Genomic DNA, 17,712 nt, shown 5'->3' with positions numbered 1-17,712 from the left:
CAATCATGCCATAGTGTTTGTACTTATAGTTGCCATGCTTAGAATGATGCTACATATTTATGGAGGGTCCTAATATTTGCATTTTTTTAATAAGGTACAAAAAAGGGAATTAAGCGAGTGAGCTCAATGCCAGAATTTAAATCAACTAACGTGATAGTTCTCAGAGTAGACCATTACTAACTGGGCAGTTAATCTGGCGCCTTTCCCCCATGCACCTTTTAGTGTCCTGTAACTGAAAACCATCACCTCTGTCACCGTTCTTGCTACTTTAGAGGAATCTGTGATGCACACAAAGCATAGATAATCACTTTGTATTGATCTGGTCACGTTGCAAAGGCAAATAAGTAAAAGTGGACAGTGAAACCTGCACAAAAAAGCTGACATCTGATGCTAAAAGGTGTCATGGTGCTTGTCCTTTGTTCTCTGTTTCTTTGCTGTCACTACATGTGAGGGTACCTGAGTTTCTCTGAATCTTATCTGATAACTTGTGGCAGCCGAATACTGCAGAGGAAGCTTCAGAAGACAAGCATTGATTTCAAACAAATCTGCCTAGACATCTTCCGTTTCTGGTTCGGTACACCTTTCCACAGCTAATGAGCAGCCATCTTTATTCCCTACAGGGTAAGATGTCTTATTTCATGCCTTGTGTCAGAATTCACTGGCGATTCATTGCCAGGGAGTTGAAATGGAAGAGGGCAAATAAATAAAGAGTGTAGTGGTAAGCCTGAGCTTTGAGACAGACAGCTACGTATAGTAATCCCTTCTGAGCAGCAGTAAGCCCTCGGTTATCACTCGTTAGAATTGTGCATCCTTTAAAGACATTAACTAAGGTCCAAATGCTGGCCTTTTTTGTATGACAGCATCTGTTCAAAGCAGACAACCACTAAGCTAAGGAGGAAGAAGCAAGCTAATTACTGTCAAGTTTTTGTTTTTTTTATTCATCAACATATTTTAAAGCCATCTGCCTCATTCTGGACAGCACCTAATGCAAATGTAGTAGCCCTTAAACGTGTGTCTGGGAAGAGACTTGATAAATTAGTCCTGAACACATAAATTTAGCCTAAAATGCAAGTATTTATATGGTTATATAATTACTCTTTGAATCATGTATTCATACGGGCTGCTCATCTGATAATCAGGTGAAAAGGCTCAAACTTTATCTCAAAAGTATTGTATATTAGAATAATCATAACATTGTCACTCATGGTTTCTGGGTTGACCTCAAGCTGATTTTACAGCAGAAACTAGTTGCGCCAAGCAGTCAAACATTGTTATTTAATGCAAAGAATCACACAAACACTCGAAAATTAAACAAACAGTAGCAGAAGTGCTAAAAATCTAATAGTCTCTTGTGAAATACTAACATGTAAATATAAGCCATGACAGCTTATGGACACTTTTTAAATACTTGAAGGGACAGCTCAGGATGTTTGAAGTTCTGTTAAAATATCATAAGGATTTAATATCTTACCTGCAGCTGATAATGTTTTTGGTGTCTTTATATAATATTAATCCAGATTAGTTGGTTGCAAATGCTGAAGCTGACAGTTAGCCCGAGAGGGGACAAAACCAGCTTCATCTTAAAACAACTTTGGTATCAACGTCACATTTGCATTGAGTGATTATTTACAAAAAAAGCAGATGATTATTTCAACAAGAAACTGATTTATGAAAAAATGCACACCAGTAGTATTTCTGTCGAAGAAAACTGAAAAAAAACAAGGCAATTTCAAAATCTGTAAAATAGCACTCAGAATAGCTTTTAATATTCTATTCTCAGTACTTGTTTCACAGGAATGACATTGGCAGTACACTACACTCAATTTTAATTTTTTTCTGAAATGCATCACCCAGCTGTTATGTAATTAACTGCCCAATGTAAACATTTAAACAAGTTAAAAGTTCATAAAGTGATAAACCCCTAGGATGTTTTTGAGACTGGAGTTGTTTTGGGACAACAAAATCTGTTTGGTGTTGGCTTTCTTCGATTAGCTGTTAGCTTCAGTCTCTGCACAAAAAAAAAGAAAAATTCCCCAAAATAAAATCCCCTGAATGTGATACTACAACGTGTGACTTTTGCTGCCTGTGTCACGCATCACACTGACAAGGAAGAACCACAATGACTGGGACACCACGACATCAAAGGGGGGAGGGTGGTTATATATTATAACTGCTGTTCAGCTGAGCTGCTTGGTGTTTGCTGAGACAGCAGATGACTTGCCTCTCTCTCTTGGCCCCTTGCTCATTCAGGGCAGGAGAGACTTAATTGCCTCATTAGGAAAAGGGCCGAAGAGGATTCGGTCTCCTCCACATTGTTCAATGTCAGGAGTGCAACTAAGAGGAAAGGTTAATAGGGTAAACAGTGTTTCCATCTTCTAAATGTAAAAATGTTTATTTTCCGCTATGATGGGTGAGTGCTAAAAAAAGCCTCATTTCATTCCATTCTACCACAATAATGCATTTGATTTCGTCTTATCAGCCCGCTGCATATTCTAACTTCTATTATTTCTCATTTCAGAGTATAACACAGCCTGCTGCTGCTGTGTTGCAACTCCCAAAGCTTCCCCTTTTAAGCTTGGACCCGTCTAGGAAGCAGAGTCATCATGCCAACTTTAATTATTTTAAGAGCTTTAATTTGCAAACTCTGCTATTTCCACATCCGCAGCTGCTTTGAGTCCCAGACAGCAAATCAAGCCAAAGGCAAACACTCTTGATTTGCCTCTAAAGAAAGACACACAAAACAAAAATGATGTCTGCCGCTGAGAGAAAATGTGATCTAAAAAAAGCCTAATGTTTAATAACTTTGAGAGAAGCATTAAATTCAGAGAGCGCCACAGTTTTCCTCTTGCAGCTGCAGCATTCATACACCGAAACAGATCGCTATCTACCATCTAGAAATCACAGTGAAATTATTTTGTACTGAACATGACAGTTTGGACAACACTGCCAAACCATGAAAGGCATCTTGAATGTTGTCCTAAGCCCCTGTCTGCCTCTTGACAAGAGATGTGGTGCTGTGTAAGTTTGGTCTGACAAAATCCATGACGGGCCAGGCTAAACAGGCAGAGTATGACTCAAACAAAGAGCGAAATGTGTTGTCCTTCTCTTACAAAGACCTTCCAGTACTGTAATGAATGCAGCAACTATGCAGGAACACAAACACATCCAATGTTTACTTTAGGAACATAAAAATCCTGCGCAGCATTCCCAGTCTTGGCGGAAATAGGTCCCATTTTGGAGAACACCGTATAGAAATAGTGAAAGATATAAATGCACCGTTCGTACTGCAGGTAATTCAGGCTGTGCTTTCTGCTTGTCCTCACTGCAGGGGCAGTTTACAGCAGAGGCTACAATAAAAAATGTGCAGCTACACATCTGCATGGGCAATATAGCGTAAAGGCTCCATTTCATCAACAAGTCAAGTCTAACGAGTTGGAAGAAAAAAGGTGGTGGTGCCATCTGTTCCGTACCACTTTGCTTGGATATGGAAAACAAAGTAAGAGGACAAGCGAGGGGGAGAAAAGCTTTCTCAGCATTGAGACTTCCAGCCACAGCCCGAGTGCTGGAAAAAAAAAAGTTCTTATCTCCTGTGATAACAAATGTCCTCAACCTTCCAGGCCTAATAAAGACATTGTGTTCCTTAATGTTAATACTGGAGGGACGATTGAAGTGCAACTTCTGACTCTAGGTATTTAATATGTGGGAACCTTGATTGTGATTAGAGATATTTACGATATATATATTTTTTTTACTTTGCCTTTTTTTTGCTGTGTTATCTAAAGCCAAGGGGCTTGCAGTGTGGTTGGATAATTAAATCATCCATCACACAACATCCGCAACAAAACACGACAAGACGGGTACCTCAAGACCAGAGTGAAATCATAGCATTTCACAGTTTCTGCTAAATAGTAATTATGCAAGGTGAAATTCTGATGACAAAGGACTTTGGGTCTATAAAGGGATGAACAGCAGAAATTGTGGATGTAGTAGACACTTAAAGATCAACCTCAATGGTTTGTTACAGAATATAAACAGATAAAGCCCACTATTTACTGTTGCAGTATAAAGCACTTTATGCTTTTACTGCAATACAATAAGATTTGTGTCTTGTTGTTATGGGAATAGGGTTTAGAGGGAAATGGCACCATTGTAGTAACCAGATCATTCAGAATTTGTTAAATGTTAAAAAGTTCTAAGGATCTAACATCTTAGCTGCATTAGATAAGTATAATGATAACTGCATTTAATCTAAATTCAGATTCAGATTAGGAAAAGGAAAAAAGGAAAAGGTTTTGTTTTTGGAAAACTTTCTGTTTTTGGATAATATTGTTTAAGATCTGTGTGGCTTAAATGTCTTGTAAATAGTTTAATATTCTGTATCCTCTTTGTCTTCACTGAAAATATTGCACAAGCAGGTTTCCATCTCTCCATAGACATAAAGAACCTGCAAGGAAACAGTTCAGTGTGAATAAAAATCTTTGTCCGGTCTCATTTTCTCTGTATTTAGAGAAAACCATGCAGATTTTCCTCAGTATGCTTGGATAATATTTTTTCAGGCTTAACCATCACAAATTCTCCTCCGGTCACCTTTTCTGCAACAACAGGAAGGCTGCAGCTCTTGCCATGCTACATGTTAAAATGACTATAAATGTGGTAAAAGTTCATAGTTAAAGTCTATTCAAAAGATCTATGTTGAGATTTTTTGAATCGGGGGTCTGCCGTTTAGAATATCTACAGTTTCAAAGTAATTGCCTGGTAGAAGAGAAATTCTGTCAAACAATTTAAATAGTGTTCACTTAAACGACTACGACTTATCTTTTTACACCTCTTGATATTCAAGTCAGATAGTGACGATGACGGTGACTGGAAAAACTTAATATGTCCCATCCCCACATTTTTATATTCACACTGGAAGATCATTGGTGACTTGCCACCATGTAGCTGCATGTAAAAAGTCTTCACCTTCTCTGTGAATCAGTCTCAACTGTAAACAAAGTAGAGTCCTATGACGGTTTTGAGAGAGGAATTGTTTTAAAATGTTCCAAGTTCACTTCAGACTTGGCCCACTACTTGTTGATCTCCACCATCATATTCTGCTACTCTAGGTCTGTCCTACATGAAGACCCCCAATTGGATCGTTTAGTGCAGGTACTAGCTATCCTTTAAGAATGGAACAAATCTTCCTTCAGATAGTCTTAGATAACCATTTTGTCAACCAGCAGTGTAATAAATGAATACTAAATTCCCTTCATCGGACACACCATCCATTTGGAGATCTTTCCTGGCTGCTCTATGATGACCAAGAACAGTCTGTGTCACGCACCTTTATGACAAAGGATGGATGTTCAAGGGACAAGTGAAGCCTATGTTGATTAAAGCCTCAACTGGTTTAGGAAAGTCTGGTGAGCAAACGAGGAAATTGAGTGAGACAAAGGAGTGTGAGGGTTCAAAACACCTAATGGAGTGGTCTGCTTGCTGAGCTAATAGACTGCTTCAAATTGAATGGAGCAGCAGGCGTCTAAATAGAAAGATGAGGAACATTTCCTCCTGTTCATTCCAACAGCTCCTGCAAGGGAAAAATGGGGAAGAAATAGGAGAGAACAACAATACCAAGCCAGCTATTGCTTGCTGCAGCACAGGCTGCTTTTATTCATATTTAGTCAATCCTCCGGATGGAATTATGGAGTGAAAAAAAGTACATTTTTTCTTCAACAAATGGTTGGAGGAGAAGAAAAATGTCTTCTGTTTTCAATTATTTTTTCATGCTTTGTCAATGCTAGTCAAGCTGTGAGCTTTATTTTCTTGCTGATACCAGTCTCGGAGGAAGAAAACAGATTGTCCAAGCTGAATTCTGAACATAATAGTCAATAATCACTGTGTGAGATGAGGCATTGCAGAAGCAGGGGTCTGACAGGTACACTAAAACGACCAATTAAAGTGCTAAAGAACTGCTAAGAAAGGATCAATTATTAACAGGCAGCTTGTAGGATTTGACACTAAAAAGCAGACAGAAATATGCTTTCTCTAACAATAAAGACATCTTTTATGTTCAATTAAAGTTTAAAGCAACCAGTCATGTTACCCTGCTTGCAGCTGAGTGGAAGGCTTGACCTCTTCCTTAACGCAATGGGGTCATGACTATGCCTCTAATTAGCTATAAATTGTTAATCAATAATAGCAGTTTATTTTGTCTCTGTGTCACTGATGCATACACTATCCCAGCCTGCATCTTAGTCACAGGAATTTTGCTATTTTAGCTGTTTATTTTCAGACACAGTTGGATTGCACAGCTGCATAGAAAACAGGAGATATCCCTGCTTTCAGAGACAAAGAACATTGATCAAAAGCATGTTCTGCTTAGAGAAGAAAAACACGGCAGCTGTACTCTGCGCTGCCAGTTTTCACTGAGGCAGAAAGCACTTGAAAGCACCAAAGCAGGGAAGGGGGCTCAAAGATGATAGTATCTCAACCTCTCCCCTGATAAACAAATCATTTTAAATGGTGTTTTTACAAGGTGTCTGAATTTTAATCATATTTGCACTCACCATTAAATTCTGTTTTGTGTCCTGCCAATATCTGCAGAGAATTAAGATGGACATCGAGTGGGATGAGTCCATGCAAGACTATTTCTTTCTCCGCCACAGACATCAGCATTTATCTCCGTTTTGTTCGCTTCCTGATTTACTCACTAATTGCATAAAGCGATCCTAGCACTTGATTAAAATCCAGAACTAATGCTTACAAGGAGCAAGTCATTTAATATTTTCTTACAAAAGGGAAAATTGTAGTTGCTCCAGCACCATTATTCGTTACAGTTACTTTCAGCAAAAATTAAGTTTGGCATGTATAGTTTTGGAACAATGACTGAAGCTATTTTTATGTAATACAACATGACTAGAGGCTTAATGAAACATTCAGCTTATGCGATGAGATAGCACATGCTATTAAGTTAATGAGAATGAGACAGAAGCAGATTTTAACAATAACCCAGACTTTGTTGTTTGTGCAAGGTTTCACAAATCAAATATGTTTTAAAGAGTCTGTAGCAATTAGAGACTTCTTTGCATATTTGATTTCTCTAATTATCATCTAATTATTCCAAATTCAGCTTATTTCAGTCATTTGTATCCACATGCTTGTTCTTTCAGTCACTACTATGACCTTGTGACCGTAGATCAGGGTTGGGTTGTAGATCGACTGATAAATTTAAGAAGCTTCAGAAAGAACAAATTGAATTTATATCAGAGGTTCCACTCTGCATATTTTTCTCAAAGATAGTTGAAGTAGATGAGTGCCAGGCAAACGGAAATACATTTGTTCATATCCAGGTCTCACAGTAATAGCTTGCATTAATTCTACTAATTAAAGTTGCATGCTGACAGTAACTGGATAGCACTTCACTTTGATGGCATTTTATTATCAAGATTTCTCATATTACATTCTCATTCTAATGAAGCTGGGAATCACACACTAGCATTTAACCTTGATTCCTTTTTTAGGGTTTTCAGAATAACAGTTTACCAAATTGTACATATTGTGTAAAGTATTTTTAAGCAGTGGAGAGAATTCAAGTTTGATTAATATTTTATATATTAACCCCTTTACTGTCACCCACCTATAAAACAATAACATGTTATCCAGTGGGTCCATGAGGACACCAGTGTCCTCATAACGGTTAACTAAACTACTGATGACAAGAAGTGTGAGGAGCAAACCACAACAGATTGGAATATTTTTAACAGTCGCTTACAAATCATTCTCATCCTGTCTGTGATCACAGTGTTTCCCTCCCGAGTACCCAAAATGCAACCATAATTTCAAAGTGGATCAAGACTTCTGCAAATTTAGGAAAAATAAAGTGTGTTGTCTGTACTTGGATGTTTGGTTTGTGAGAAACAGTAAGAAATACTAAGATGTTTCTTAGAATGTTTTAATATCACAAGATCACCTCCATAAGACAAATCCCAAAAAAAAAAAAAAAAAAACATTTTTATGATGTTGAACAGTGTGACTAGCTAGATGGGTTGCTGCAAGTTTAATTCATCAAGATGGAACTAAATCCAGTAGCAAAAATCAGGCTTGGCACATAGTGGCACAACCATTTTCCATCCCCTGATTCATTACAAAAGCATACAAACGTAACCATGATTAACTTTCAGTTTATGTCTGGTTCAAATTGAGTGCAGTCAATGAGTTATAAAACAGTTATAAGCTAATATACAATTATAAATTAGAATCATATTGTGGTTGCTCTCTTGTGGCTTATTTATAATATAGTAAATCATAATCAACCTCATCAAAATGACAAGAATAAATGTTAAGGCTTCCAAATAATTTCAATGTCTCCTCTAAAGCATCAATTTTCTCTGATTAAACTCATGTATCTATTACTGTTGACTATTTTGTCTAAAAGCAATTAAAAATTAAAAGCAAGAGATGGTAAAAAATAAATGTGGCAAACCTGGAAAATGGTTATTCCCTGCTTTCATTGTTCTGGCAGAGCATCTTTAGATCTAATTATATTCCACAGCAAACTCTTGCATTTACAGTCCATGTCCAATTAAAGCACTAAACAACTGCTAAAAATAAACACAGGCAGGGAACACAAAGAAAAGAAGAGAGGTAAATCCTTACTCTTCCCCAATGTAAACTGCTCAAATAATGTGAAGCACATATTGAGGACAGCATGCAGAAATGTCAAATATTTATCTTTATCACTGTGAAGAGAGGGAATAGACGAAAAAGATTTAAACTAAAGTGAAATCAAACTATGGCAACAGCAGGCATTTTAGGTTAAGTCACTTGAAATCAAGCCTCCAGATGAAAAGCCCTGAAAATGTTTTTCCATGTGGATCATATTGGAGGTTAAAACTCTGCACCATGCATGAAGGAGCTGTAGATCACTACTGCCTTGTGTGTCAAAAAATGCAGCTAAAGCACTTCTGAAGTATCAACAAGATAGCAGCCCATAAAAAAGCCTCATCATGGTTCAGTTCACAGAAAGAAATATTGCTTTGAGAGAAGTGCAGAGTTGGAGGATTTTATAAGTTGTTAGAGAGGAGCATCTAACCAAATGAGTTATTAAACTATAGATGTTTATGAATAAAAATGTATTCTGAAAACATTGCAACAACTGTTTCTGTCAACAAAGAGGCTGCTGAATTAGATGGTGTCCTCATCATCTTTACATCAATGAGAACTTTTATCATCCCAGGTACAAATTATTGTGAAGAATAACAATTATTGTACAAGAACTGCCTTTCATTGTTTCTAATACTGTTGGACAATGCAGCATACTTGTGTGGAGCTATGTCATCAGCAGGCTGCACATGTGGCTCCAGTTAATGTGAATGTGAGCCCTCCCAGCACATCTGTCAAAGATTAGCAGTAAAGTGAAAAAAGCAGTTCCTGTTAATACATTCCAAAAAAATCTGGCAATAATTTTCCTTCGAGTAGGATTGAAGGGGGAGGGGTCCGCAGGTCAAAGGCACTATACAATCCCAGCTCTGTTAAGGCATGTGTCTTGAGTTTTACAAGACGCAAAAGACAAAAGGCCTATGCAGAGAAATGTCTGGCTATAATGAAGAGACTGATTGGCCATTTTTAATCAACCAGTCAGCAATAATCCCTTCAGCAGAACCAATATCTTAATGTAAAACAAAAGACAACTTAACACTGATTACTGCTTCAAGGAATAAAAGCTCTTACTGCATGAAGATTTTTTTATACCTCCAAACATTTTCAATTTAAAGTGCAACAATCATTTCACTGTGGTGGCGTAGAAAGCCCATGTCTTAAAGCGTCACATTCGAAGACATCTCTCAGGAATGAAAAAAAAACAACAGAGGATAGTTCAATATTTAGGCAAACAAGTTGTAATTCAAAATCCATATGCATCAGTAGGAAAAGTGGTTGGCGGGTAAAATGGTGTTTACTAATGATATTTGCTATTTGTTTCAACATTGGTTGAATCATTGCACTCATCTGAGAGGCCTGCTCTGTCACAGAGTGTTTGACGTTTCATATTCCATGTTGCTCTGCCTTTGCAGAGCCATTCAGAATGAACACTTTTTGCTTTGACTTACACAATCGTTTCTGCATGGAAATCTGTTTATGCTATATGCTGCATGAGTAACAATTGACATTGAAAGGTTGGAAGGAAAGTCACATTACATTGTGGAGAAATGTGAGCTAAATATTTGCTTTTCTTGTTTTATTCCATGTCCTAAAATGTAAATGCCAGACAGACAGGGATATGAGTCAGGATGTTAACATATCTTATGTTTAAGATATGTTAAATGCATAGTGAATCTATAATATGTACTTGAACTTAGATTTTTACATGGCAAATAATTTGTCAGAGGTGTGGTAGAGTAATAGAAAAACAACGAATCCAACAATCATAACGTGCTTGCAGTCGATTCTGTGTTGCTGAATCATTAAATGAGAGAGGACTATAGTCGTCAGCATGGTTGTCCTGGGTTTGATACGCGGTGTTGAGCCATTTAATGTACACCTTCCCTTTCTCTCTAAAACCATGAAGATTTTGAAGAAAACTAAAAACTATTGGAATGGTTCAAAGAATATATTTACAATACATTTTAAAGAGTCAGTCAATAGACAGCTACAGGGTGATCAAATAAGGTCTACCAATGTAACAATTAGAAGAACGCTATGTAAGTACAAGCTAATGCCAAGAAAATCCCAAAACATCTAGTCTTTTTTTTTTTATTAAGTGCTAAAGATCACAGTGATCTGTCTAAAGAGACATAACATTTATGAACTGAAGATATTCGTAGGACGAACCCAAAACACTGACCTGAAGTCAAGGTATAATGTCAAGCATGGTGGAGAAGGCACCATATTTATCACTGTTTATCACATTCCAGGAATCAAGGATCAATTTGAATCCAGTAAAGTACTTGAAAAGGTTATGGCCTTATGTTGTTTAAGAGATGTGCTGCAAAATGGCTGATTGAACAAGACAATAACTCCAAAATCATTACTTAGTCAGCCACATTGTGGTTCCAGACCAAAAACATAAATTATATGGTGCAGCCAGGCTAATCCCCAAATCTTAATGCAATCAATAACTTATGAGGTAACATCAAAATACTACTTCAGAGACACAATCAAGAATTGCAGAGGAAATATGAAATGCCAAATGGCACTTGGCTGAAAGAACTATCGTTTGACTTCATGCAACTTCAAAATCTTTAAGCACATTTTTATCTATACACTAAATGTATGACTTTGTAAAGAAAATGCAAATAGCCATATTTTTAGCAATATTCAATTCCCCCCTGACTTTTTCTTAACATTTTGATTTGGTTATGAATGGTAAATGTTACCAAAGCATTTTGGTGTATGAAAATGAATGTGGCTATATCTCACATTTTTAAACACACTGCTATTATTTTGAACACAACTTTATTGTAGTGTACCATATTGATAAGCTGAACATTACAGAGGTTTGGAGGTGACATTGAAAGTCTGCTCTTACAATGTGAATGCACAAGACAAATACCATCAACATAGCTGTCAAACTCCTGCCATACACTCCACGCACAATACTTTCAAAGTTGGAAATACACATAGGGGATGCCAACTGACAATGCGGAAGAATAATGTAAGTCAAAACCGAGATCAAAAGCAAGCCTGAATGCATCGTAACTAAACGTCAAATATCAGAAAAGTCTCTGGGTTGGAATGTCAAAAGTCTCTGGCTGACTGTATGTGTGGGAGTGTGATTCAGGCACAAGCACATCAAGATGTCACTTCATAACCTCTGGCTCAGGAGGCTCCTGTCATCTTCACATTTCAGAGATCCTCTGCCTGCCCTGCCAGACATGCTAAATATAGAATGGGGACAGAATTTCTGTTCGGAGCCACTGCTCTCTTTATCTACATGTAACGCTAGCTTACGTGTTTATGCGGACGGCCATCTTCCCACTGTTATTCAATTATGCATGCGAACATACACCGATCAGCATCAAGTGGGGCTAAGACCCTTATTGCACTCCGAGTGTAAAGGTTTTGATCTCCTATAAGAGGTGCTCACGCTTTCCAATTACATTTCTGTCTGAGGCCTCGGACTATGTTATTGTGCCCCGGATAGTCACTTTAAAATTCCTTCATTCTGCCCAGCGGAGCAATCAATCACTCGTCTTTACCTGGCCAAATCTCCAAATGCACAGCTCTGTAAGAGAGAGAAAGAGTTACTTTATTTGACCTTGTTCTGCTTCTTACTTTGTCTGGGCAGAGTTACCGAAGGGAGCAGAAGAACTCTCTGTGGCAATTAATTGTGCTACTTATCTGTAATGTGAACACTGGATATTACATCTCCACCAGATATTAATTTAAGGATGTCTCAGGATGGGCAAAGCCAAAGCTAAATATAAAGAAAAGGCAGTATTAAACAATATTGATTCTTTTGTAATGTGATAACCACGTTTTGGGCTCTTTTTTTTTTTTTTTTTTTTTACTGAGTCATTGTTCTCATTTGGCAAAGCTTTCGGAAGACATGTTTCCTTTTTGTGATTTTGTTGGGGAGAACAATCAGGCAAATTATAGTAATTAGCTAAATAAAATTGACAACATTCAATCTGAAAAGTATGCAGGGAGGGAAAAAGCCTCACCGTGGCAACAACAGCTCTATTAATACTCAAGGCACATGCGTGTGGTTATTTTAAGGAGGCAGGAATTCTATTATTAGCTACAAAAATGCAACTCCAGTCTAATTTAATAAGTAATGTTGGGACTTTACTTGAAAATACTGGCTGTAAATTCAGGTTATTTTGAAACAAGTCAATACATGATTTTGGGTTTATGAAAAATAGAGCCAGATTTTAGTCATATTCTTAAATAACCCCATGTTTTCTTCTTGTTTGTTTCCTCAAGCAGAGTAAATATTCAAAAGATTAGAAATGTAGTCTCTAAGCATTCGTATAAGTCTGGACTATATTGTTGACCAGTCTCTGTTATGTCTAAATAAAAAAATTATTTAGCCTTGAGGTCTTTACATATCAATATCATCCTGTCTGTTTCTCAGTCATGTTTTCTTTTTACACAGTGCAACAAAAATAATGTCATTCAAATGGTTGGAAAGTTGTAAGAATGTTCAAAATAAACATGTTGTAAAGAAAAATGAAGGTCTGATATTTAAATGACATAAAACTCTATTTTTTCTTCCTACTTATCCTTGTAGTAGTTTTTTTTTTCTTTATTCCAAAGGAAATAAAAAGACTTTGCCACTGACAAGACTTCTGACTTTGAGTTCATTAAGTCAATCTATTATTAAAGTATAAAATGCTCCATACACCACAGGCAGAAACAGGAAAAATACACATCCTTGTTCTTTTGCTCTGGGTCAGGCAGCTACTCCATCACTAGAACTGTACCCATCTTATCTCTGTGTCCTCTGCTCTAATGTCGCTAACATACTCAGCAGTTTCTGTCAGAGACGTATTCTGCATCTTTGCCGGTAGAAACTATAATTAGAATAGTTCCAACAGGTGATGTTTGGAGGCTGGTAAACATTAATGGCCAGGCTGTTTTGTAACTAGCTCTACATGGATGTTACTAAGTGCTCCCCCCTTACCACGGCACCTATACACTTAACTAGAACCTCAAATACTCAAAGGAAGATTTGGAATTTAAAGCTCAAATCTAAACATGTCACACGAGAAGTAGCCTAATTCAAATGATTGGACCACGTAGCCTATGTGGAAAGCCAAAAGTGACACAAATTAATAAATCAATAAGTCCAAAAGATATTAATACGTGGGAACATTTTTCTAAAATTGAAGTTGCATGCATAAAATAAATTAACAAGTTATTGACAGCTGCAGATAGGCACCAGTGCACCTCCTGACCCCAATAGGATAAGGGTGTAAAGAAAATGGATGGATGGAATAAATTATTAGTAATTATTTCATATATAGTTTTACTTTATGGCCATTTCCTGCAGCACATCATGAATAATTTTTTTCTATCTCATCCTTAGTAATCACAATTTTCTTAAGCATGGGTTAAAATTTATTTAATCAGACACAGCAACAGTTTGAAAGGGTGATGTAATGTAAATTACAGGTACATAGTCCCAAAGGACAATCAAATAACCCTGTTACAATTAGTCATCATAAAAATGCTATATATAAAACATAACCTAAAAGAAATTTGACTTTGCAATTTGATGTCTTGAAATTGGCATCTGTCTCTTCATGAGGATCAATCATTCACAATTCACTATGACATTTACAACTGTTCTTAGGAACATGGTCTGTGAAGTAGTTTGTATAATCAGCTCAACAGAAATGCAATTCCACCAGGTGTATCAATTGCTATAATGATGGAAGGAGTCGCGGGGGAGGGGAGCTCTGAGAAGCGGAAGCTGGACTGGGGACTACAGCTCCAAGGGGGAGGTTTGTAGAAATAGGTGCCGTTTTATCTGAGCAACCTCCAACTGGCTGCCACGGGGCATTCAATGATAAATTATATTAGTCTTTAAATAGTTCCATAATGTAGTTTTGCACAGGAAGCAAAAATAGTAATAAAAAAACTGCATTTTCCATACCATAAACAGCTATATGTGAATATACATTCTGATGATGCTTATTTTAACAGTAAAAGTGCCTTTAGAGCAGGTTTTAAAACATTTTTTTAGCCCACATTTCTGCATTAAACTGTTTTGCTTTGGTCTGATCTAATATTCTACATTCTATTCTGATCATTGTAATTAACAGAAAGCCTTAAAAACCTTGGTCTATATGCAATGTACATTGCTTAAAGACCTTCACTTAGTCAAGTGAGTTGCTCAAATAAATGAACTTGTCAACAATATTCAAATCTACTGATTATGGCTGTATTTGATCTTTTTTTTAATTTCCCAATTATGATCCATCTATCTAATGAGCAACTGTACAAATTTTAATTTAACATTATGGATCGGACAGCAAGGGGAAGGGAAGAGCAGGGAGAAGGTGGGAGGAGAAAAGAGAAAATAAAACGCAGAATATATCATGTCATCGAGTGGTGAATATAACATTAGTTTTTGCTAATGCTGAATTTTGTGGGTGGGGGGGCATCTGAAATAATTTTTTTCCAAGCCCAGACAAGGCAGTCAGTTGGCCTGTTAGCAGTAACTGAACACAAACTACTTTGACGACAAAAATCCTGGTGTTTTAATACTGTGAAATCTTGTGCCAAAAGACTTTGTTGTACTACTGCTGGCTTAATTATATTTATATCATTGTTACAAAAAATACATCTATGTATTTGCTATTATTAGATCACGAAAGACAAAAAGCAAAAAGCAGACGACATGCAAAATAGAGTTGGAACAGGTGAGCATCTAAACCTTTCCAGGTCAGCATACATCTATGTCTGCATAATGTGTGTATTGTTCAGTGTTTTATAACTCTGCCCCAGGGTCATACAGTGGTTGTGAAGCTTTGCTATATATATTGGTATTGTACACACAAACACACACACACACAAACAATACATCTATTTATCTTCACAGGGACTTTACTTTGACTTCCATTTGTTTTCAGTCATTTCCATAGCTTAACCCTGACCATCGCCCTAAATCTAACCATTATCAGTACATGCATAACTCTTAACCTAACCTAAACTCAATTCATACCTTAGTAATAAGCCTATCCCCTAACACCTAAAACAGAACTTGTTCCTATGAGGCCTGGACTTTGGGCCCCATAAGGAGAAGTGGGCCCTCACGAAGCAGCTGGGAAGGGAAAAATGGGCCTTGCAAGGTGAGAAAGGCTAAAACACACAGGCACAACCAGAAACGGCAACTAAAGAGAGCAAACTTTTAACAATCCTTAGCTAAAAGCGCATTGGGCTCAGCCTCTCTCTCCACTCTATTATTTTTAGCAAATACAACAAAATCTTAAAGTCAAACTCCAAAGGATCAGCATAGGTGAAAAGCTGCTGCTGTGAACTCCTACACTCTCAACCACGACACAAGGAGCTCTAAACTTTTTTTTTTTTTATGTCGGCCACTCTTATTCAAAGACTATTCCACCCGGCGCGGGGGAATTGGGAGTTTTTCCTCTCGGTTTCACTGCAGGTATTAGAGGAACAGTGAGGAGTGCTGTGTAACGCCACTTACTGGAAGTCATTTTAAAACTCTGGCTCGCACTGCAACAGAAACGTCCAGACAGTGGAGTCACAGTGGAATCGAACATTCCTCATTTAGTTGGAAACCTGAAAATGTCTCTGGACCATTCTACAGCAGAACTTATCAGCGCAAGAAACATTACATTTCCTTTCATTTCTTGACATGCAATGTAAATAACAGCTGGTGGTTTATTACCATAAAAATCAGAAGCCTTAATTAAATATTTGATAGGTAATTTGGCCATTTGCAGAGTTAGAACCCTGACAGCTATGACTATGCAAAATAGGTAGGAAATACATGCATATATCTGTTTACATTAGTTCAGAATATTCCTAATGGGATTTTTATTACTCACAACAGGCCTTCCTCTGAAGAACATGTGTCAGTACATGCAGGGTGTATAATACTGAGGAGCAGACTTTAAAGGAGGGGTCCAGCAAACTTTTATCCCTTTAATGTTTGCCTCAACTAAATAGATTCTCTTAAGAGAAGAGCAACAAATTGCGCTGAAAATTAAAGCTGACCTCTGCTTTTTTTTTTTTCATGTTTTCCAACAAATATGACAGGCAGCTTCGTTGAAACATAACGTGCCATTGCCTACTATAAGGCAATATATTCTGACATCATTCCAAAATGAAGCAGTCAGATGTGCTGTTATGACGCCTTAGACAATAAAAGATTGGAATAAAATATGTACTCAGTCAATCCACTTAGACTGCACCAGAGAGAATTGTGACAGGAAGGCGCTCCTTTCTAATTAGCTTAATGTCTGATCTCTTAAAGAAACACAAAGTGACTTACCGAGAAACAAAGAGCGCAAGATTGCAGACATCACGGCTGGAAATCCCAAATGCAACGGAGCAGGAAACAATGCGCTCAGACCGCCTTCGGATTCATTCGGCTGACCTAAGCGCAAGCACGGCGAGGCGGCACCATCAGCGAGCTGAGCAGCGAAATCACAGAGAAATAAATCTTCATTGAGCGTCTCAGTCCAAGGACGTAGTAGTATGTTGCACACGCCTGACGCATCTAAGCCTCCCAAGGAGAGGAAGGGGTAGATAAAGAAGAGGAAACGTGGCTCTTTCTCTTCATTGTCATGTACATCACAGGCTATCCGCGGCGTCCAAAAATCAAAGTTGCCCACCGGCTGTGTGGTTCTGGCGTGGGACGCGTTTGTCTCGGGCTCCCCTCTGTCTCCTCCTCGGGCAGCCTCTCCTCTTCTCCTCCTGCGCTACACAAAGCACCCAAAGAGGAGGAGAGGGCGAATAGGTGGCTGCTGAGGGGATGCTGAAGGATGGAGACCTCTAGAGTCTGAAGTTCTCTTACGCAGCCAGAGCATCCTGCAACACACACTGAAAGGCTTTATGGGAGGGTGTGAGTAGTTGTTTTATGCATGCTTTAAATAAATTAAAATAAAATAATAAAAACACTTGAAAATAAATATAATTTGATTCTATTCGTGGTTTGATTTATAAGTACAAAATCATGCCACAGTCACGCAGCAAGAATGATTTGTTTACCAGTGTGAGGAATTACCACTACAACTGACAAGTTGATTTATGTGGCCACTG

General features: G+C 37.6%; 1 protein-coding gene across 1 annotated transcript in view; it reads right to left on the bottom strand.

Annotated features, from left to right (window-relative positions):
* Positions 1-17,394, bottom strand: part of clmpb (CXADR like membrane protein b) — a 76,860-nt gene extending 59,466 nt beyond the window's left edge. Inside the window, exon 1 of the mRNA XM_028045033.1 lies at positions 16,943-17,394. Within this exon, the coding sequence (XP_027900834.1) occupies positions 16,943-16,973 (31 nt within the window). The 5' untranslated portion in view covers positions 16,974-17,394. The remainder of the gene's footprint in view (positions 1-16,942) is intronic.
* Between the last annotated feature and the right edge of the window lie 318 nt (positions 17,395-17,712).

This window comes from Xiphophorus couchianus, chromosome 18 (assembly GCF_001444195.1).
Source record: "Xiphophorus couchianus chromosome 18, X_couchianus-1.0, whole genome shotgun sequence".
Lineage (NCBI taxonomy): Eukaryota > Metazoa > Chordata > Actinopteri > Cyprinodontiformes > Poeciliidae > Xiphophorus > Xiphophorus couchianus.
This window is presented reverse-complemented; position numbering and strand designations above follow the sequence as displayed.